Genomic DNA, 22,248 nt, shown 5'->3' on the forward strand with positions numbered 1-22,248 from the left:
ATTGCAGTGAAAAGCATCTGCTCATCTTAACGCGCTCAGTCAGCGTACTTTTGCTATCATCTGCCATATCAATAATTCTATGAGTGACTGTGTCTTTCGGAGGGGGCACCAAGTCGACCTGTTCAGCAGCTTTTTCTCCACAAATAATACAGTACGTGTCAGCTCTTTGGCAACGGTAAACAAAGTTCTTCACAAGTACTGTGGGGCTTACCTGCTTTATCAATCCGCAGGCTTGCATTTTCCCCGTTTCCATTTCAGGAGTTTGTCTCAGAAGTTAAAAGAAGTTTTTATTTCATACGCATGGGAGCGAAACACAGAGACGCTCGATGTATTTTTCTCAAATTAACCTAGAACAGTTCTTAAATATTTTTCTGTTATCTATCACGCTTTCCTGTGCTCCTGTGCCAGCCTTCATAGTACCCATTTCTATACTTTCTCTTACTTACAACATTGGCATTGTTCCAAAATCACGCACAACCTCCCTATTTGCTGGAGATAACTTTTTTAAAAAACAATTGGTCCCTTGCGTTCGTGGCCGCATTCCTATAGAGAGGTATAGTATTACATTGTAGCTCTTGTATCCTTTCAACTATTAACGCGCGCTGCATCGTAGTACGTAGGCTGCGTATTCGACACAAACTAATTTTATTAAAATAGAAAATATGAAAACCAGTCAATTTTTCAGTGCACACAACGAAGTTCGAGGGGTCATATGGCGTACCGCGTACCAAAGTTTGAGAACCACTGTCCTAGTGGATAATAGCTGTTACTCTGGAAACGGAGCTGGAGATTCCTTTCTACAGCCAAATTCGTTGAGAACTGGTATTAAAGAGCTGCATACTGAGTCAAACAACCCTACACCCCGCAGCCAAACGGCAGCGAAGAGTATTAAAAATGAAAATGTGGAAAATCAGCACAGCAATCTGCGCAACTGGACTCAATTCCTGACCCTGGAGACGCGCAGAGCGTCTGAGGTCCTCGTGCGCCCGCTTCAGCCTGCTGCTGTCCAATCGCCGAGCTCAGCCAATCAGCGCGCAGAGAGAACTTAAGGCGCTGAGCGCGGCTTTCCTCTAGTTCCTCTCCGAGTTCCGCCATGGAGAAGTCTGGGGTCAGTGGGAAAGTGTGGAGTCTGTGTGCCTTGCTTTTTGTGTTGCTGGATGTGGCTCTAGCCCAGAATCAGAAATGTCTGGTGAGCGATAATGACAAGGTGGTGTGTGGAGACCCGACCATCACGAGAGCCGACTGTGAAGCAGGAAACTGTTGCTTTGATCAGACAAGCCAGAGGCGCTGCTAATATGGGAATGATGGTGGGTTTGTGTAACCTGCGCATTTCGGAGCAGGATTCCTTTTTTTTATACTGGGACTGAATCCAGCCTTTGTATCCCCTCAGTGACTGTGCAGTGCACCAGGGATGGTCAGTTTGTGGTTGTGGTGTCCAGGAATGCCACCAGCCCTCCGCTGAGCCTGGACTCGGTCAGTCTGCTGGGGGGTGGCAGTGCAGCCTGTGGCCCTGTTGGCACCACTGCTGGCTTTGCCATGTTCAAGTTCCCAGTCAGTACCTGTGGCACCAGGATGAGGGTGAGTTGCAGCCAGTGTCTTGTTCCCAGAGCGCCAGCGTGTGCAGGCTGTGCCCGTCATGTCCCCACCCCTGTTCCAGGTGGAGGCTGGTGCTGTAGTGTATGAGAACCTGATGAACTCCAGCTTCGAGGTGAGGCCGGGACCTGATGGCTCCATCACGAGGGACAGTGCCTACAGGTGGGCAGGTTGCCTTCTCCTTCCTCGGCTCCCCTTGGCCTGTGCCAGTTCCTGATGGCCGGCTTCTTCCTGCAGGCTGTTCTTCCAGTGCAAGTATGCAGATGATGAGCTGGTTCCTCTGCAGGCAGTGGTCTATACGGTCTCTCCACCCCCTCCAGCAGTGTCCCCAGGACCTCTCTGTGTGGAGCTCCAACTGGCAAGAGGTACCTCTGCTGAGCCTTCAGCTCTGCTCGGCTGCCCTGCAGGGTGAAATAGTGCTAAAGCTCCCTCCTCCTCCTCAGGAGAGCAGTATGACTCCTACTACAGCGAGGGTGACTACCCTGTGACCAAGGTCCTGCAGGATCCTGTGTATGTGGAGGTTCACATCTTGCAGAGGATGGATCCCAATATTGTCCTGATGCTGGGAGACTGCTGGGCCACTTCCACCCCAAGCCCTCTGAGCCAGCCCCAGTGGAGCCTCCTGGTTGCTGGGTAACCTGTCCTCTGTAGCTCTTGCTGGATTCCCCACTGCTGACCCCTGCTGGCAGAGCTCTCACCCTGCTCCTCCTGCTGCAGGTGCCCATACAGAGATGACAACTACCAGACCACTCTGATCCCTGTGGGCGGCTCCTCAGGGCTGCTGTACCCAACGCACTACCAGCGCTTCATGGTCCGGATGTTCACTTTTGTGGACCCTGCCTCCCAGCTCCCCCTGAAGGAGACAGTAAGGAGCCGTGGCTGGGAGGCACCAGCTTGATGCCCGAGGGCAGCTGACCTTCTCTCACCCCTGCTCTGCTCTCTCCAGGTCTACATCCACTGCAGTGCAGCGGTGTGCCAGCCTACTGCTACTGACCGCTGTGTCCCAACCTGCAGCAGGAGGAGTGAGTACCTGTCGCATGTCGGCTCCAGTGCTCCAGCTGAGGGGTAGCTGTTGGCTGCTGAATCCTGGTCGTCAGTCCTCCCAGCAGTTCTTCTGTTCCTCTTCCAGGAAGGGCTGTTGCTGCAGCACGCGGGGGCTCCTCCAAAGACACTGCAGTGGTCTCTAGTGGAGAAGTGATCCTGACCGCCTCTGAGCTCCCAGCCCAGGGTGAAGCGCATCGGCTCTGGTCTGAAGGTGAGAGGCTCCACTGTGTGAGCGGTGTTGGCGTGTTGCTCTGGCTGTGTACTGACTGCTGCCTGCTCTCTCCTCAGTGCCCCAGGTCTTCAGCTATGGCTTGCTGGCAGTAGCTGCCTCCACTGTGCTTGTGGTCTCTGCTCTGCTGCTGGTAGCTGTGTGGAGATTCAGACCTTGTACACAGAACAAAGCTGTAACTGGAGCATAATAAAGGGAGAAGTGAACTCTGGTCCTCCTCAGCCTTTTTCTTTTTCACTTTCTCAGTGTCTAAGACGCTTACAGCTGCACACTTTCTAGAAGGAATGGTGGCAATAATAGTTTAACAGATTAATTTTATGATTGTTATGCAGGAAGTGCGTTTTCCAGTTTCTAGGACTAGATGTAGGAGTGCCGACAGCTTTTCACCATGATTATACTGGCTTCTGTTTTCAACAGTGGTCTCTTGTAAGAGCTGGAGTTTCTGTGCCAACTAAGATGGCTACCTAACTAGTCCTTGGTGCTTCTGTCTACAGGAGTCCTGTACTGCCCACAGCTCTTATCTTCCCAATACTTCTGTTGAGTGTTTTTAGAATGGAAAGTGCATATGGGTGGGAGGGGGGTTAATTCTGTCCATTTTCATTTGTTTTACTTAAAGGTCTGCAGTGAGCTTAGCTTAGTAGGTACTAGGTGTTGGGTGGGATACTCCTCTAGAGAGGACACCACTTGGTCACAAGGCTCACAGATGTGCTTTGAGAGTGTAGTTTAAAGATCTAAACTAAGACCGATTAGTGTGTGAGTTGTGGTGGGAACAGAGGGTACCCAGAGAGAACTGCTTTTGACATGGTGAGAACATGGAAGTTCACAGAATGACCTGGACCTTAGGAATGTTGGGTATATAGAAAGTCCTTTTACTATAAAGCAAAGGACAAGTATTCTCATGTCATGTAGTACTTCTTATATTTGGTTTCTTCTAATGTTCAGCAGTTGGCAAAAAAAAGCTGTTATCCTATCTATCCACACTTTTCTCTAAGATGAGAACAACAAACTGTGTCAGGGGAAAGTCAGTATTTTATGTGAGCTCACTTCTTATTTTCCCATGAAGAAGTCCATTGCCACAGTCAATTTAGGCTTTGTTTGCAGGAAAGGGAGTGTAGCTCCTGCCAGGCGGTACCTCTGTCTTTGGGTTTGTTGGTTTTTTTTATTGCTGCTTTTCTGGTGCATCTTCAGAAGGGAGATGTTATCCCTTGGGGTCAAGTGGTAGACCAAATCGGCATGGACTTGACAGGTTCCAGTTAAAGAAATGTTTAATGGGCTGCTTAAATAAAGTAGTGTCTCGGAGATAAAAATAGGGAACCAAGATATTAACAAGTGAAATGGCTGATGTGGTAAAATAATATTTTGCTCTGGTGTGTAGCCAGGATAGAACGGGAATGTCAATATTATCACAGAAGTGATGAAAAGGTTACAGGTATTTGAAGCAGCTCAGCAAATACCCAAGTTCCTGGTGTGAGTTTAGTAATTAAATGAAATGTTATTCATGGCCTGTTAGCACAATGATCACCCAAGACAAGGGTAAGTACACATGAACTGGAAAATTGCTGCTATATTGCCCTTCCATAAAACAGGTGTCAGTTCCAAGTAATAAGTAGCCCCAGGCTAATATCATATAATTAAGTCTAATCTAGAGGACCTGCTGTGTGACAGCAAGATCCTAGGGGTTTACTTAACATGGACTTAAAAATGTAGTCTTGCTTCACTTTTTCTTAAAAAAAAAACTACCACAACAATGAATACAAACCGATAGTATGGTTTGTGACTTAAAGAGGTGCAGAAGACTTGATGAAATTCCTCATTAAAGAATTACCTCGCACAGCAGGCTTTCAAGGTAATGTGTGTGCTTGAATTGTTTGAGAGAGGAAACAGAGGACCAGTATAATACTCCAACTGGGATGTCATATTTAGTAGAGTACAACAGGGATCTGTTGCACTACTGATTTTATGTCAATTATCTGGGTTCTGGTATATAAAAACTGGTCTGTTTCACAAGCTGGCTTAGACTGGGCAAACATCTGACACATGACTTAAAAGTAGACAGTTACAGAAAAGGATGTTTTTGTTGACATCCTTTTCATCTGCAGGTAATGGGTGGATAAATAGAAAAGGCAAACAAAATGACAGGATATGTTAAACATGTTTAAATTATTAGCAACTCCTTTTGAATGCTGTGTACCATAGCTGTTGCCAAGTTACAGAAAAGATAATCATAAGATACCAGATGCATTACTGAGCTAAAGGGTTTATTCTTTTGCAAAACTATTGATATATTCAACCATTCAGAACCTTGTTGTTGTCAATGAGCATTTGTGCTCTGCCCTCAATCTTGCATGCTGTGATTGAATGTCTCCCTTATAAGAGCGGTCTCAATTCTATGGCTCAAGGGAAAACTAACTTTGGTGAAGTGTTATCAAAGCTACATTTGAATTCCTGCTTAAAGATTTGTATTGACTTTTATCCCCTTCTCTTGCTTATTCTCCACCTCCAGCATTGTTTTATCTCCTACAGCTTGTTCTACATGTAACTGTTTTTGTTTGTTCATATTTTGGATCTGTGGTTTCCTCCCCCATCAAAAGCCCTCTCCTGTCTTCTTGTTCCCCAGTTCCTGTGTTTGTTCCTGGTTTCCACTGGGGGATTCGTGTTGACCACGCAGGGTGCACTTCTCCTATCTGGAGTTGGGCCAAGAGGAAGTGACCAGGGGGTTTGGTGAAGTCCCAGCCCAGTGTGATGGCGTTGGCCAACATCTTATGCATGTTGCCTGATGAGCAGCAATGAAGAGAACAGTCAGAAGCAGCAGGGGGAGCGGGCAAAGTCTCCACACCAGTGAGAGTGTCGGGGGTGAACCAAACCAAATGGCAGTGCCTTTGAAGGGAGGACGGAGAAGACCGAAGCTTGTTGAAACTGGAGGAGTCTCACTCTTTGAGAGAGCTGACACAACATGTACTGTACATAGGACAAAGCAGAGTGAGCCACTTACCAAACTGGGAAAACGCACAGTGCATGTGTTTGCCATGGTTGCAAATGAGACCCTGAACTACATCAAGGTAAAGGCGGCTGTCTTGAGCAAATGAAATTGATGCGGCCACTTGCCATTAGCGGCTCAGAGTTTTGACTATGCAGCTGGAAGAGCTTCTATCAGAAGTGGGTGCATCCCAAAAAAGCACAAAGGAGGAAATTAGGGAGCTTGGAATTGGGGACATGGTCCCTCTATGGTGCTCGAAGCAGCTGAGCTGGTAGATAACATTGTGACCAAAGTCCTACACTCAACCCTGAGGGACAAAGTCACCGAGATTCAGCAACTCAGTGAGGTTTTTTTCCAATAGAGGTGGTGTGTTTGAGACAGCCAAACCCAATTATTACAGAGCTTGGCATGACAGTGAGGGGTCTCATCATATATCACAACTGTGGTCATGAAGGACAACAGTTTAGAAAAGCAAAGACACCTTTCACGGTCTTCTGTGTGTTGCTTCCAAATGCCCCAGGGAAAAAAGACACCTTGGGAGGCCAATATACTGTAACGCTTACGGCCGACAGGCACTGTGTAAGAGCCGGCGTACCAGAGCAGGTGATGTCACCGCCCTTCCCTGTGATAGCAGGACTACAGCTACTGGGCTGCCGAGAGATCTCTCTTTAGTTCATGGGGCTAGGTCGCTGCAGAGAGACGCGGAAGTCCCGGGTTCGAGCCCCGGACAGTGTGGGGCCGACCTGATGCGGCAAGGGCGCCCGCCTGAGCCCCCGTTCTGTTACATTGGTGTCAGAAGCGGGATGGGATAGCCCTTCGCAGGGGACGGCGATTTAAGCGGGGGAGAGTGTAACGCTTACGGCCGACAGGCACTGTGTAAGAGCCGGCGTACCAGAGCAGGTGACGTCACCGCCCTTCCCTGTGATAGCAGGACTACAGCTACTGGGCTGTAGAGAGATCTCTCTTTAGCTCACGGGGCTAGGTCGCTGCAGAGAGACGCGGAAGTCCCGGGTTCGAGCCCCGGACAGTGTGGGGCCGACCTGATGCGGCAAGGGCGCCCGCCTGAGCCCCCGTTGCGTTACAATACACTTCCAAAGAGCAGAATGTTACAGTAGATTTGTTTTAAATAGAGTTTAGTTAAACAAATACTTAGAGATGTCATAACATTTCTTTACATGTTAAGTTCTGTGGAATGCTATTAAGACTACAGTATAACATCTTTGTGTTAAGCAAGACACATTATTTAATCTGTTGTTTTTTTTTCAGGTAGATTGTATGTTTTGTTCCTTTTTCATTGGAAGCATTAATAAATCTGCAAAGCACTGTAAACTAGGAAAGACTAAAAATGCATTGGGAGCCAAAATCATTTGTTGTTGCCTTTTTAAAGTCCCTCAGTATATATTTATATACAAACGAATGAATTAAAACTACTGTATGCTAATCCAAGACAAAGGTAGCAATAATGGAACATTCATTTTTAGAAAACCAAGCCTTGATCCAAAATTAAACATGCAGTATGCATATCCTGGATTATTGTTGAAATCTTTGTTGATCAAGGGCAAGCACACAGTATGCAAATTGTTTTATAACTGGCTATCATCCGTGATCCAGGGGTAATATTCAACCTGTAAAGTGGAAACTGTCTTTTAGAATGGAAAATAACACAATGGTAAATATGCTTAGTGAAACCGAATTAATCTTCGCCAATAAAACCAGCTGGCTTTACTGTGGGCGAGAAATACAAGCAACCAAATTCAAATAAATACAGCAATGCTACACTGCTCCCAGAAACGTTCCTTAATAAGCGTCTTAAATAAATACCGCGTGATAGTCCTGTGTAACTCGAAGGGCAGAAAACCTTCTTTTCGATTTTTCATAAAATATCGTTATGTAATAAATATTATACGACGACATACAGTTTGAGAACTGGTTATGAAATTGAGGTTACGAAAACGGTAGCTGACAGAATCAAACAGAGACTGGCCTGGTGATTGGAAGAAAGATACGGAGAGCTGCCGTGTGTCCCGCTGTGAATAGCAGGGACCGCAGCTGCCAGCTGATGGGAGATTTCCCTTTGGGTCAAGTGGCTGGGTCCCTGTTGAGTGACGCCGGAGTCCTGGGTTCTAGTCCCTGACAGTGGGGTGCCGACTTGAGGCGGCAGAGGTGAGGGCATATACCCATGTGAACCCTAGAGTGTTAAAATATACGTCAGCAAATTGTTTTCTTATAAACCTTAGCTTTTTGATTGATGCACAATTACAATGCAACAAATACTGCTCAATAGGTGTTCATGAGACCCACCTCCATACTGTATGACTATAGGAAGCAGAACAGCACAGAGACAAACTCAAAGTAGTCTCCAGTTATCCAGCCTGTAAGGACTGCGGTTAAAGTTTGTTTGATTTCTGAAACCCTTTTTTTAATGTCCTGTTTTCATTCAGGTAAGGGTCAACTACATGTGCAATACTGCTGTCAGCAGGAAACATCCTCTTCTGTACTCAACAGCTTTTTAAAAACAGTACTCATGATGTTCAAACCAAATATTTTACACAGAAGACTGACTTTTCACAGCTTTGCTTTGTGAAACTTTGTTTTTGGAGGATTTTTTTGTATATGGCACCATTAGACAGGCAATACACTGGGATAGGGGGGTGCTCTTCACGAGTCAATAGCTTTTTCACCACAAAACTCACAATGCTGTAACCAAGCGTATTTCACACTAAACAGGCCCTCGGACCTTTCACAACCTTGCTTTGATTTGTGAAACTTGAAAACTGCTTTGAGTTTGTCTCTGTGCTGTTCTGCTTCTTATGGTCATAGAGTATGCAGGTGGGTCTCCTGAACACCTACTGACCAGTATTTCTTGCATTGTGAACTTATGTACATAGCGGTCCCGCAGTGTTCCAGATGGTACGTAATTGCGCATCAATCAAAAAGCTAAGGTTTCTGAAGAGACAATTAGCTGACTACTAAGTTAATGCAAAGGTCTTTGCGTTTGGTTTGAAGACTTTATGTGTTTCCTTTGCGAAGGTATTGGCAACAGAATATTTGCGTGTGGGCAAAAAAAAAAGGGCGTAATAACGACAAACGGAAAGCTGTGAAAACATCCACAATACACTTTATGAACACTGCACGTGCTTTCATACCTCTAGGGGGTTTCGTGAAAACGCTATTGAAGTTCCAAAATGAATACCGAACTTCGAGCTAACTTTACTGCGGTGTTCAACGGACGGATCACATCCATGAACCAATGACGCGCATCGCGTGAAGAAGATACCCAACACACAGGAGAGCGAGATAGGTCGGAGAATAAGAATTGGGAGGGACACGGATGATAGAGAGAGAAGGGAAAAGAAAAGTTAAATCTCCTATGTCGGAACAGACTTTATATTATAATAAATACGCTACTGCACAAGAGAGACTAAGAGGGGGCAGAGGGCATTGGACGAGTACTGAGACCAACTAACACAAACACAGGGGTGCAGGGAGAGACTGTGAGAAGGTCAAATTAGGAGAAAGTCGGGGAGACACACCCGTAGACAAGTTCTTCCCCTGAAGGTGGGGCACCGCGGGATGCGCGAGCATTATTCCTGTCTGACCTCACCCGGCATCGGCAAACCCGATCGGCACGGCGCGCTGCAGAATGAGGTGAGATCCGTCTAAGGAGAAGAAGCGCATTTTTTTTTTTAGAAAGATTCCCTCCGTCCTACCTGTAAAGCCACCTAAACCCCACTCTGCTCTGCTGCCCCCGTTATTTATATGTTATTCCTTATTAATCGGCATCCGTGAGTATGAATGCGAGACACAATTTATTTTTGGGGACTTCTCTTTCTCTTCAGAAGATGCCAGAAATACTGACTACCAACTTAATGATATGCATATCATGCTCTGTTACATACCGAGCGTATATCATACTCTAAATTGTGCTTTTTTGGTGTGTATAAGGCAAAAAAAAAACCCCAGTAAAAACAGCAGTAAGATCATTTGAAAGAATGAAATGAATTTCCTTTAATCAAGAAAGGAACATCACACAAAACCATTTGCGCTCTTTTGATCAGAGGTATACATTTCTTGTAGGGAGTCTGTTTTTTAATTTAAGTTCAGTTCCCTTTATTAATAATAATAATAATAATAATGATTAATTACCTTTACTTGTTATTATTGTATTAACGTGTTATTAAAAGTATTAGACCTTCACTTGTTTCTGATTATTTATTATCCCTCTTCAACCCGCGCAGTCTATCCCGATGATGAATTTGATGTAGCCTGGATTAAAACAGCATAGAAAGAGCAAAAAAAAAAGAGACATCCCAAATATTCTGGAATCCCTCTCGAGTTTTGCTTGTGCATGTGCGCCTCAAAATATCTTTTCTTCTGTAGTGTACTGTATGTACATGTCTTAATTGCACGTTCTTAATGTTTTTTTTATTATTTCGCGTTTTACTTTTACTGAACAAACAAAATCAAAACGTTCCCCTCGTGTTCACTGAAGTTTCTTCCTGGTGGGAGTGTGTGCGTGTTTGTGTCTGTGTCTCTGGCCAGGTGAGCTCTGCCTTGTGCCCGTTGCTTGCAGGGATGGGCTCTGACTAAGCGTTTAGAAGATTTATGGATGGATGGATGTACTTATGACCCTAGTATTACAGTGTTTAATTCTATTATTAATTTTGCGTTAATCTTTATTCATGCAGAGCTTTTATAACGCACTTTACATTGAGCTTAAAATAGAAGCATGGAAAAGATTTACGAATGGACAGAAAATCAATGAAGTACATTCTGGAAAATAGAAATCATGAGGTAATATACAAACAGAAATATACGACTAAAAGTATTTAAAGAAAAGGTTGCACAATTTTTAAAAAATTCTAGAATCCCATTTGAACGTTGAATCTCCGAAGAAAGGAGGCAAAGATTTTTGTATGTTGTTACATTATACCTCTATAGCATTAAATTTACAATCAGCAATATTCTGCGTTAATCAATAATCAGCAATGATCAACAAGTTAGGCAAGTTAGGTAACGCCAGTTATTACTAACAGAGCCCTGATTTAAATCTTGCAGATTGAAGCAAAACTGTCTATGTACCTAAGAAAGAATAGATTCAATTCCATCTTCTAACCGCTTTTTACAATTCAGGGTCGCGATGGAGCCGGAGCCTATCCCGGCAAGCAACGGACGCCAGATTTATACTGTATTCTTCATTTAATACATATCAATTTACTGTGTTCTGTGTATAGCCTATAATTGGTAACCCTGAACTAGCTTGACAAAAGTGGTTTGTTCATACTGTTTAAGAGGTCTATTCAACAGTGTCGCATTTTATTGTTAACGTACTGTTATTTTTCGCTCGGTAACTTTCAGATTTTGCTCAAAAGTTAAATATTTCTTTCTCGTATTCCACGGCTGCAAACAAGTCAGGGAGCAATCGGAAACTGCCCATTACTGGGTTTTACTTGGATTGTCATTTCTAAATCGATTCAGCACTCGACATTCGTATTGTGAACGAAACCCATTTCTGTAGCGTGTCGTAACATGCTCAGAAACGAATTTTAACTTAATGTATTTATCAAATGTGTTTAATTCCTAAACGCGATTTTAGCTTAACCTTTTTATTAATTAAATAACACAGCAAGTCTGTTTGACTGTTTAAATATCTCTACCAAGTTTTAGCGGAAAGACTCGTTCAGTTAGAAATAATTAGGGTGTTCGACACTTACCATGTTTTTTTACGACATCCATGAGAAAGGAGACACGAATATTATAGGATACATATACACTTTTCTATCCTGCTATAATTATTTCAATATATAATATTAGCACAGATTCGACTATCGCATTAATTTAGAGCTACCGCATCAGTTTTGATTTTCGTGTATGGTTGTGCGCTGAAACAAAATTACAGTACACACCGCCAAGTATACTGTATGCATTAGGTGAGATCCTTGTTTTTTTTAAAAACGCTACAACGACACCTCTTAATAGTTCAAGTAGGTAGCTGCGTCAGGGCGCGTAGGCTGCAAAGGAACAAGTAAATGTTTATTCCCTGCTGAAAAGAGACGAAAAGAAACACACCCGAAAAGGGCTCCCCAGTTAAAAAGTTGTGATTCCTTTCTTCTCTTTTCAGCGTAGAATAAACCCGCTACCGGTTCCTTTGCAACAATACCTCTTGCCATCGACATGTGTTGTATTTTGACGAAAACACACTTTCCTGGGAAAGTTAAGGTTAGTGCTGGAAGAGGTGTTAGTGGGAACAGTATGGAGTGATCATGCAACATCTCAGTGTGTTACCCACCCTGTGTCCTGGCCAAATTTCCACCCGGCCTTTACCAGTTGTGGCCTCCTAACTATCCTCATCTATGGATTGCCTTCATTATCTCCTCCCCACTGAGAGCTGACGTGAGGAGTGTCCTGGTGCACTCTGGGAGCCTTCGCATCATCCAGGTGGGGGCTCCACATTGGTGCTGGTGTATTATCATTACCAATCTTTTGAGTGGGAAAGATTTTTTGAGCCTTAAGTGTAAGGATTACTTTTTTATATTTATTTACACAGGTGCTGTACAATCCTCTAATTCCTTGTAAATAGCCACACCAGGGACGATTGCCTTAATTATTGGAAAACTGGAAAAGCTTTTGAAATTTCATAGTAGTGGTGTTTGGGAAGTCTTAATATGTTTTCTTGTAAAGTCTGAAAAGGCTGGGAAATATACCATCTGGTCATAGCTTCAAGGCCATCTGGAGTTTTTGTGCCTGCTGACCCTTGGGACAACCCTGGTTGAGAATAGGGCTATGTCACACCCATATTCTCCACCCTCCAGCACTTGCCAGACCCCTGTCGCGCATATTTATTTCACGTTTGCTGTCCCACAAGAAGTCAATCCGTCCATCCAATTTCCAACTGCTTCTCTCCAATTTGGGCTCACGGGGGAGCTGGCTCCTATCCCAGGAAGCAGCAGGCACACGGTGGGGTACATCCTGGACAAGATACCTGTCATCGCAGGGCACACACAGATGCTCACACCAGGGCCACTTTTCCCAGAAGCCAATTAACTTACCAGTACAGGTAAGTTATTAGGTTATGGGGGGAAACCAGCGCACTCGGAGGAAATGCATGCAAACATGGGGAGAACATACAAACTCCACACAGATAGTACCCCAGGTCCAGAATTGAACTCAGGGCCCCAGTGCTGCCCTCTGTGAGAAGTACTTCTTATTAATAGTACTTTGCTCTGTGCCATAGGAGGATGAACCAGTGTGCGTGCTATTGCTCTTGTGTCTCCAGGTGGGGTGCAGTGAGGTGTGTAATTCTCTCTTCACTTTACAGGATACACTGCCTGACAATGAGGCAACTTGGGCATCAGGGCAAAGTGGTGATATTCATCTTCGCCATCTGGTTTGCCAAACAGCTCAGAGACCTCATTTTCAGTAAGAGGTGATGTCCTCTACAGTTCATATTGTCCCTTGACTGAGAATGTGTGCCAGTTTAATCAGAAAACCTTGACACACAAACAGCATTAAGAGCCCTATTTCCAAAGGTTTGCAGCTGTGTGGACAAATGCAAAGAAAGTCTAAGATCTGGTCACCAAAGCTGCATCCTCTGTGGTGTTTGCTCCAGTCAATTTGTTCCCCAGTTGTGAAGATTGTGCAAGTGTCACAGTTTTTGAAGAAAGGTTGATGACCATCTCCCTTAAAGGTGTACCAAGCTTTTATTCCCATGAGCCGCATCAATATTGTTGATATAATAATAGTGACCCTAGGAGTCACTTTTTTGTGGTATTCAGGAATATGACGTGAGTGTGAGACTGGCACATCAGAGAGGGTTTTCTTAATGAGTTCTGACCAGACTCACCAGGCACATACGAACCTGCATGCTTGCCTGAGTCACTTCTAATGTAACAATTGTAGTCTTGGTCATTAAACCACTCACTGCCTCAGTGTGACACAAGGAACTTTGACACATACAACTCACACTGTAGTGTCTTTGTTTGCATACAGTACATGCTATGGCGTAAAGACATTTCAGGGATTGTGACTTTGATTCTGTGTAACATTCCAGCTCTGAAAAACCCCGCTTTAAATTTATCTTCCTCACCCTTTGTCCTCTCTTGCAGTTGGGAACCCATCACCGCCCCCTGCAGGCCGCACACCCACGTCATGTTCCTGAAGACCCACAAGACAGCCAGCAGCACGGTGCTCAACATGCTGTGCCGCTTCGGCGAGGAAAGGGGGCTGCACTTCGCCCTGCCCCTGGGGTACCAGTTTGGCTACCCGTTGCCTTTCAAAGCAAAAATGGTGAAGGGCTACAACAAGTCCAACAGGACACAAGAGTTCAGCATCATGGGACATCACATGCGCTTCAACAAGTCAGAGGTACACAGAGATCTCCAGGTCTTCTTTCAGGGATGATCACGGGGCTTCAATCTCGCCTCTCCTCACTGCTCTGTGCTGCTACCGCACCTTCTCTCTCCACCCTTCCTGCAAGAGGCCATGCAATGTGTGCATTCCAAAGGCTTTTCACTCATTACCTCACTTTAGATTACCCTCGGCCTTCAGAGAAAAGTGACTGGTCCCTCCCCCATTTCTCCAGGCACTACACCTTAAACGATGGACCAATTTCCTGTTGCTCTATCCATGTGCTGGAATCAATGGAGACAGTGTTCACCATTTGATGGCTTTCTATGAAAGTCTAACTGGGTTTAGATCCCAGTCAACAGGCAAGGCCTGTGCAAGAGTAAAGCATCAAGCTAACACTGTGACACTTGTGTGACCCTCCCTGATTTGGCTGGAGAGTTAGGTGTGTAAGGAACCTACTTAAATAAGACTGCTGTTGTGATGTTAGTGAAACAGAAAACAAAAGACATTTGCTTCCTAAGCAAATTTTGCCCTCTTAATCGGAGCAACTTTTCTCTGATAGGGAGTACCTCTCTAACAGACCCTTTTTGAGTCATTTGAAAGCTGTGTTAAATAGATTTTTTACACAGCACAGTAGTTGACATTCTTCTTCAAAGTTCAGAGCTCTCCCCTGGACAAGACCCCTCAACCTGTTTACTCTGGAACAATCAGGTGGGATAGGGTGCCTGTTGCCAAGACCATGTTACTGGAGCAGTAAGGGCAGCTTCCCTCCTGCTGTGCAGAAGTCGTCCTGTACAATTCCACTGCCGTCACAATGCAGTAACACATCCATTGTGCAGCCCCTGTCTTAGCGTAGGTAACTTGATATTATGTGTTCAGGCTAAAGTGCTTCTGGAGGAGGGAAAGGAGAAAGAGGCCCTATATAAGTGTCCACTACCGTGTGTTCAGGGGTGGGAAGCCCCTGTAGGCCTGGTTGGAGTTTTCATTAACATGCAGAATGGAGATTGAGGCTGTCATCGCACGATCACCTCTATGTTGAAAGAAATGAGCTGGTTAAAGAGTCGAACTCTCCATCAGTAGGAGACTGCTCTGGGTGAAGGGTGGCTGTCTTCCATTGCCTGTTCCTCTCACTGAGAGATTGAGCTCCCGAGGTGGTGGATGGCCTAGAGATCACACTCAGATGGGTGTGTAGCTCCCACCACCTGAATTAAAACAGAAACCACACTTGAACTAGCACAGCCCATGCCAAAATTTGTGATCATGTGTGCTGATGGACATTAAATTATATGTCAAAAAAATAAAAGAACGGGACCGATCAGTTTCAAATAAACTAAAAGCTCTTTTGAAAAGCAGTCCCAACAGGATTCATTGTACCTGCCATCCCACCACTGTGTCACAGATGCATCTCACCTCTCTCTCTCTCATTCCATTACTCCTCTCCACGCCTGTGCCCACAGGTCGAGAAGGTGATGCCCCCCGACACCTTCTACTTCTCCATCCTGCGGGACCCTGCCTTCCTGGCTGAGTCCTCCTACACCTACTACAAGGCAGTAGCTCCAGCCTTCAAGCAAGTTCAGAACCTGTCAGAGTTTACTGACGACCCCTGGCGCCACTATGACCCGCGGCTGCAGAACAACCACTACGCCCGAAACCTGCTGTGGTTCGACTTCGGCCTGCCGCACGACGCCAACTTCACCGCCGAGCTGGCGCAGGCCGGGGAGGCGGAGGTGCGCCGCAGCTTCCAGCTGGTGCTGCTGGCCGAGCACTTCGACCAGTCCATGGTGCTGCTGCAGCACGCCCTCTGTTGGCCGCTGGACGCCATCGTCTCCTTCCGCCTGAACGCCCGGCAGCAGAGGGCGGGCTCGAGTGCCCGGCCGGCGCTGTCCGAGGAGCAGAGGCAGAAGCTCCGCGAGTGGAACGCCCTGGACTGGCACCTCTACCGCGCCTTCAACCAGACCTTCTGGGCCCAGGTGGAGCGTTTCGGCAGGGAGCGCATGGACCGCGAAGTGGGGGCGCTGAGAGCCCGGCGGGAGGAGCTGGCCCGGCTCTGCCTGCAGGACAACGGGGAGATGATACAGGCCAGACATATTAAAGAACAAGCCATCCAGCCCTTCCAAAGTGGACTGGACCCAATCCTTGGCTATAACCTCAGTCCTGGGCTGGACAACGCCACCCGGGACATCTGCCTGACGATGGTGCGGCCTGAGCTCCAGTACAAAGATGTGCTGGATGCCAAGCAGTATGGTGTCCCGGAAGCAGCAATATCAGAGAAGTAGCAGCACCCAGCCTTCCCCCAAGCACACAAAGAGGATAAAGGAGACCAGATCACTGGGCAGAAGATGAACCAGACCAAGCAGGAAGATCAAGAGGAAAGCCCATCTGAGTCCATCGCTGTCCTCCCTCCAGTGTGTGACTCAGGATAGTACAGGACATGGTGACAGTACTGGCCAGTCAGCTCTGACTCTTCTCATTCCCTCTACCCCACGTTAAGGAGATGCAAGACTAGTGAAAAAAAATGTAGATATTCAAGTAAACACAACAAGAATGCAAACGGACTATAGAAATCACATTGTTCCATGTGCACTTTCATTAGTATAGTGGATCCTCCTGAAGATTACAAGTCATTGTCCAAGGATCGTGGGTGGAAGAGAAACTAGGATTATTTTCAGCACAGAGGGTGCCACCTGGAGTTTCTTTGTCACCAAGCTTTGATGTCCACAAAAGTACCTTGCATGTTCTGACCAAGAGGGTGATGGATTGTGGGTCTTCAGTTTCTTACACCAAGTAGTAGATTTTGCTTTTAAATAATAAAAGCTGGGTGGTGAGGTGTGATGCAACCAGCATGTTCATGAGTTTTTTCTCAGGCTCATGTTCTGAAGATTCTTGTGGCGCACTCTGGTTTGTCCACTTCAGTTTTGGTCTTTGCTTCACAGACAAGCTCCATTCCCCTGAGCTTGATAGTTTTTCTGTGGGGGCTGGGCAGGCCTTGGGGGTGTATGGGATCTCATTTTTGGAGTTCTGGGGGTTCCCCTTGCATTCAGCTTTTCTGGCTTTTCTACCTTGTGTCATTTTTGGGGGTTTGTGGGATATTTTTCAGGAGGAAGGACAGGAGGCATCAAATCTGTGATTTCTTGAGTTAAGTGGACTTTTGTTACTCAGGGGCAGCACTGGTAAGAAAAAATCACCACAAAAATATAATCTTAACATAAATCCTAAATTTTTCACAGATTTTAGGAATCCTTGTTTTTTCCCATATTTAAAATTATTGTGATAACATGGGCATATACTTGCCGATATAGTATATATATCTAAAATATTTAACAAATAATTAATCCATCTAAGTCTGAAGACACCCGAAGAAGACTCCGCAGCCGAAACGTTGTGTTTCTTTTCTTCTCTTTTCAGCATGGAATAAACCTTGTTCCTTTGGTGTAGATAGTGCTTGTTTCCCCTAAGGAAGTCTCAGGCAAAAGGTGGCCAATGAAGAGGCCTACACTTTCTCAAATTTAGACAGGACACTGTGGTTAACACCCAACTTCTTTTACAAACATCGACCTGGGATCTTTAACGGTCAAGTAATCAGGACCTTAGTTTAACATTTCAACCATAGGAGAGTACCTATATACACTATACTGGGGCATTGGTTTATACATTCTTGTCCAAAAGAACTGGTCCACAAATATAGTACACCACTGCCAAGATTCTGAATACTGATAAAATCTACTACTGTCCCAGCTGTTGCTGGAGGGGATTTATAAATTAACATAGTTTTAAAAATGAGTTAATGATTTTTATGATTCACCTCAAAATTTTAAAGCAGTGATGTAGGAAATTGATTTTTAATTCAGAAGTTTAATTTCACAAAACACCACGATCACTCGACGAGGATGGGATTCGAACCCACGCGTGCAGAGCACAATGGATTAGCAGTCCATCGCCTTAACCACTCGGCCACCTCGTCTGCCGATGCGTTTTCCTACTCGTTTTTATCCGGGTAGTCTTTTCACCTGTCAGAATTCAGCGCACAGCTCCAGACACAGGGGGTGTGTTTTTAAATTCTCCCGTCTATTGTCAGAGAGCCGCTTAACCGCTTTTCCACGGGTGAACCAAGAGTCTTTGGTTTATGAAGTCTCCTTTCGACCAGTAAAAAACGGTGGGTGAGTGAGTGAGGCCCATATCTACCGGTGAGCAAGTATCGGTGTTACAGAATGTACTGTGTTTTATATTCTTACGTATTGAGCTCCTTTGTCGAGTTATTCGTTTCCCACGGGTCATTTTAACTACCCTGCGTTCAAAAAAACGATAGGAAACGCTCAATTTGGTCCGTCGGTTATTTCTTTGATCATTCTGGGCACTTGGTAATAACAGTTTATTCTTCGTCAGGAAGAAAACCCCAAAAAAACACATTGTTTTTTTTTATTATAAGTCGTGATAACAAAGAAATTACTATTCTTTATACTGCTTTACAATGCGTGTCCTTCCCTGACTTGCGGAGCGTAAAAACGTTACACGGCTATTGAAACACACGCTGGAGAGTTTGTATGGTCCTGTACGTGTACAACGTTATGTTAATGATTCAATGGAGGGTTTCATGTCCTTATTAGATCCATTAAGATCTTAACACCAGCGTCTAAAAGTCCAGGGAGTATTTGTATGTTCAAAAGTACTAACCAAGACTTAAAAAACGATAATAATAATAATTGCTTACACTTATATGGAGCTTTTCTGGACACTCCACTCAAAGCGCTTTACAGGTAATGGGGACTCCCCTCCACCACCACCAATGTGCAGCTCCACCTGGATGATGCGACGGCAGCCATAGTGCGCCAAAACGCTCACCCCACACCAGCTATCAGTGGGGAGGAGAGCAGAGTAATGAAGCCAATTCATAGAAGGGGATTATTAGGAGACCATGATTGGCAAAGGCCAATGGGAACTTTGGCCAGGACGCCGGGGTTACACAACTACTCTTTTCGAGAAACGTCCTCAGATTTTTAATGACCACAGAGAATCGGGACCTCGGTTTTACATCTCATCCGAAGTACGGCAACGATGTTCTTCCCTATACTATTTCCCAGTGCTGGATTCTGTCGTCAGTGGAACGTTTTTCAGTATCTCTAGAATACAGTTTTGCCAGGTTCTGGCTTGTTTAAAACCACATTTTAATTTATACCAAATTGCAAACGATGATGTACTGTACATTGATGTACAGTAGGCGGCTCCGTGCCGAAGATTCATTTCTCTCTTTTCTCACTAGATGTCGCTGTCCGGTTAAACAAAGAGCGGTTTCCTCCAAATTCCGCTGCCGTGCGGAGTTTTCTTGGCCTCGCAACGTTCAGCTCTTCGAGACCTGGCTAGGAGGGGGGAGAGAGATAAATTAGCCGAACTAAAATATACCTGGACCCGTTTATCCCTGTAACGAACCTTGTAAGTGCCGCTCGTTTCAACGGATGACAACATAAGGGCCTAAAAAAAGCCGACGAGGAGTATAAGTCATTCAGAGTATAAGTCAAGTAGAATAAACCCTACATTTCCTATTATCCCTGTCCCCGGTTCCCAGCAACATCTCCCTCGTAGTAATAACTCTTTGTAAAAAAACATATTATCCAGTATCAGTGCAATATTGTCTTTAAACTCGTTTCCAGTTATCTCCGATTATGTTCACTGAACTTGAAATGACCGCTGGTAGAGACGATAGATTCTATTGATTTTATTGATCCCGAAGGGAAATTGAGGTATTACAGCAGCCCAGCCCGAGACAAGTACAGCAATACAAAATAAATATATAGAGTTAGGTGTGTGCAAAATATGCTCATAGACACTCTGAAACAATAAAATATGTGCAAAATGCGCATAGGTATATACAGATTGAAAGTACCACAGTATAAACAGTATATTAATGCAGTGTCCAAGAAGTGCAACATGCTGTCCATAGATGAGCTGATGAAGGGCTAAAAGGCCTAGCCTAGGGCAGTGGTATACACCCTGACAATTTACTTAAGCCCTGGTAGGCGTCTTGTGCTCTTCTATGGATTTTTTCCAATATTCCCTCATCCCTTTGGTAAAGTCTGAACTGCAGCAGTGCTCCAGATGTGGACTGACCACTGCCATGCCGTTTCAAAGTACTGTACCTGTCCAGTAACTGAAGAAACATCTCCAGACTCTCCAGCCACGCTTTGTGTTTGCCTTCTTCCTTGTCTGTGTGTTTTTCCCACTAACGGAGAGTGATGACTCCACACACCCCTGGACTGTTTTCCCTCTGCAGGCGTCACAAATGTTTCTTACTGATGTTCACAATTGGCAGCCCTGAGTTCTGTTCAGTTTTCCTGAGTTTTAGCAATATCTACGTTCTCACCTTGTCCTGCAGAGCTTGAAATCAATCTACATGGTACCAGTTCCCACAGTTCTGAGCTTAGCACTAGACCTGAGCTGCTGATAAAAGCCTTGTTTAATGTTTCTGAAGGTTCATGTACACAATGTCATAAGCACAAGTGTTTGTATGTATTGTGGCTCCAACAAAAATCTAAAAGACCCATTTAGGAAGCTTTCCTTCTGAGCCATCCATGTGGACTGTGCCTAGTCTGCACCAGCAGCCATATCACCCTGCAACTCACAAATGACAGCCCACTGAAGCTAAGCAGGTGTGAGCCTGGTCAGTACCTGGATGGGAGACCTCCTTGGAAAAACTATGGTTGCTGCTGGAAGAGGTGTTAGTGGGGCCAGTAGGGGGCACTCACCCTTCAGTCCATGGGAGGGGGACACTATACTGTAAACAGGTGCTGTCCTTCAGCTGAGATGTAAAACGGAGGTCCTGACTCTCTGTGGTCATTAAAAATCCCAGGGTGCTTCTTGAAAAGAGTAGGGGTGTAACCCTGGTGTCCTGGCCAGATTTCCAATTCGCCCTTACTAATCACGGCCTCCTGAATTGGCTACATTACTCTGCTCTCCTCCCCACTGATAGCTGATGTGTGGTGAGTGTTCTGGTGCACTATGGCTGCTGTCACATCATCCAGGTGGGGCTGCACATTGGTGGTGGTGGAGGGGAGTCCCCATTACCTGTAAAGCGCTTTGAGTGGAGTGTCCAGAAAAGCTCCATATAAGTGTAAGCAATTAATTATTATTATTAGTCTGGTCTGTTCATAACATTTCACTCCAGTATTTTAGATGATCCACATTAAATTGACTGGCTTATAATAATAACTTGGTTTTCCCAGTTTTATACATTTGTATTATACTACCAATCTTCCAATCATTTGGAAATTCTCCAGGTTTTATTGCCTGATAAAATACACCTGTAAGTGCTCTATAAATGACCACACTGATGTTTTTAGGAAATCTTGGGTATAAATATATCATCAGGCCTTGATAGCCTAGTGTTTTTATCTAATACATCAGTTTCTGCTATTTCAAAGATATCCACGACTACATGCACATGGCTGATGTCTGACCTCTTCCTGAGTAAAGACATCAGTGAAGTAGTTATCGAACATAATGTCATTTGAATGTAATCTCATGAGCGCCCTCAATAAGCCTTTCATGCACTCTTCTCATAAGTCCACATCAGACCAAAGTTCTCTGAAGGGTATTACCCAGAATTCCTTGCTGAATTTCATGCTCTGTCTAGCCCATCAAAGCAGAGTGAAGTTGCCATGGAGAAGAAAATATTATATTATATAATAATAATATATAATAAAATATGTCAAAAAAAGTTAAGTTTTACTAACATCTGAATATTTGAAAACTCGTAATATTGTATGTAAAATAAACAATTTCATTAGGCTACTTTAGATTCATATGTATTCTAGGTACGAATTGTTGACATAAGGCTATTATTTTAACTGCATACGTTATTTTGACTGATGAATATTTGTTTACCTATGGTGTATTTTGTACATGGAAAGATGGAGCACTTAATTGTACCAAGCTTTGAATAAACAGAGAGAGGTATAGCCATGTTTACCTTATGTAGACTGTGAGCTGTAGTCAATGAGTGATGTTCCCTCGAATGCTCTCGCACCTTAAGTCCTCACCTGCTCTACATCACAAAAGTGCAGTCCTG

General features: G+C 44.8%; 1 protein-coding gene, 1 non-coding gene and 1 pseudogene across 4 annotated transcripts; 2 read left to right on the plus strand and 1 right to left on the minus strand.

Annotated features, from left to right (window-relative positions):
- The first annotated feature begins 1,093 nt into the window (after positions 1–1,093).
- LOC148838178 (zona pellucida sperm-binding protein 4-like) lies at positions 1,094–7,121 on the plus strand (annotated as a pseudogene). Its single transcript, XR_016090832.1, has 8 exons — positions 1,094–1,307; positions 1,391–1,578; positions 1,658–1,755; positions 1,831–2,226; positions 2,311–2,458; positions 2,540–2,615; positions 2,723–2,848; positions 5,484–7,121. The product of XR_016090832.1 is annotated as a zona pellucida sperm-binding protein 4-like (transcript).
- A 1,849-nt stretch (positions 7,122–8,970) lies between these two features.
- Positions 8,971–17,621, plus strand: LOC148838179 (galactose-3-O-sulfotransferase 2-like). Of its 2 annotated transcripts, XM_088910833.1 has the most exons (4): positions 8,971–9,491; positions 13,162–13,269; positions 13,949–14,207; positions 15,647–17,621. In XM_088910833.1, the coding sequence occupies exons 1-4, from the start codon at positions 9,487–9,489 to the stop codon at positions 16,463–16,465; spliced, it is 1,191 nt and encodes a 396-aa protein (XP_088766959.1). In that variant the 5' UTR covers positions 8,971–9,486; the 3' UTR covers positions 16,466–17,621. The 2 variants fall into 2 exon arrangements, with proteins under 2 accessions (XP_088766959.1, XP_088766960.1); XM_088910834.1 differs by lacking the exon at positions 13,162–13,269 and having other exon boundaries at positions 9,270–9,491; positions 15,647–17,024.
- Positions 17,622–18,068: 447 nt separating this feature from the next.
- On the minus strand, positions 18,069–18,150 carry trnas-gcu (transfer RNA serine (anticodon GCU)). The gene has a single exon. It is a non-coding gene; the product is annotated as a tRNA-Ser (tRNA).
- Between the last annotated feature and the right edge of the window lie 4,098 nt (positions 18,151–22,248).

Source organism: Atractosteus spatula, chromosome 3, assembly GCF_055471065.1.
Source record: "Atractosteus spatula isolate fAtrSpa1 chromosome 3, fAtrSpa1.hap1, whole genome shotgun sequence".
In the NCBI taxonomy this organism is placed as follows: Eukaryota; Metazoa; Chordata; class Actinopteri; order Semionotiformes; family Lepisosteidae; genus Atractosteus; species Atractosteus spatula.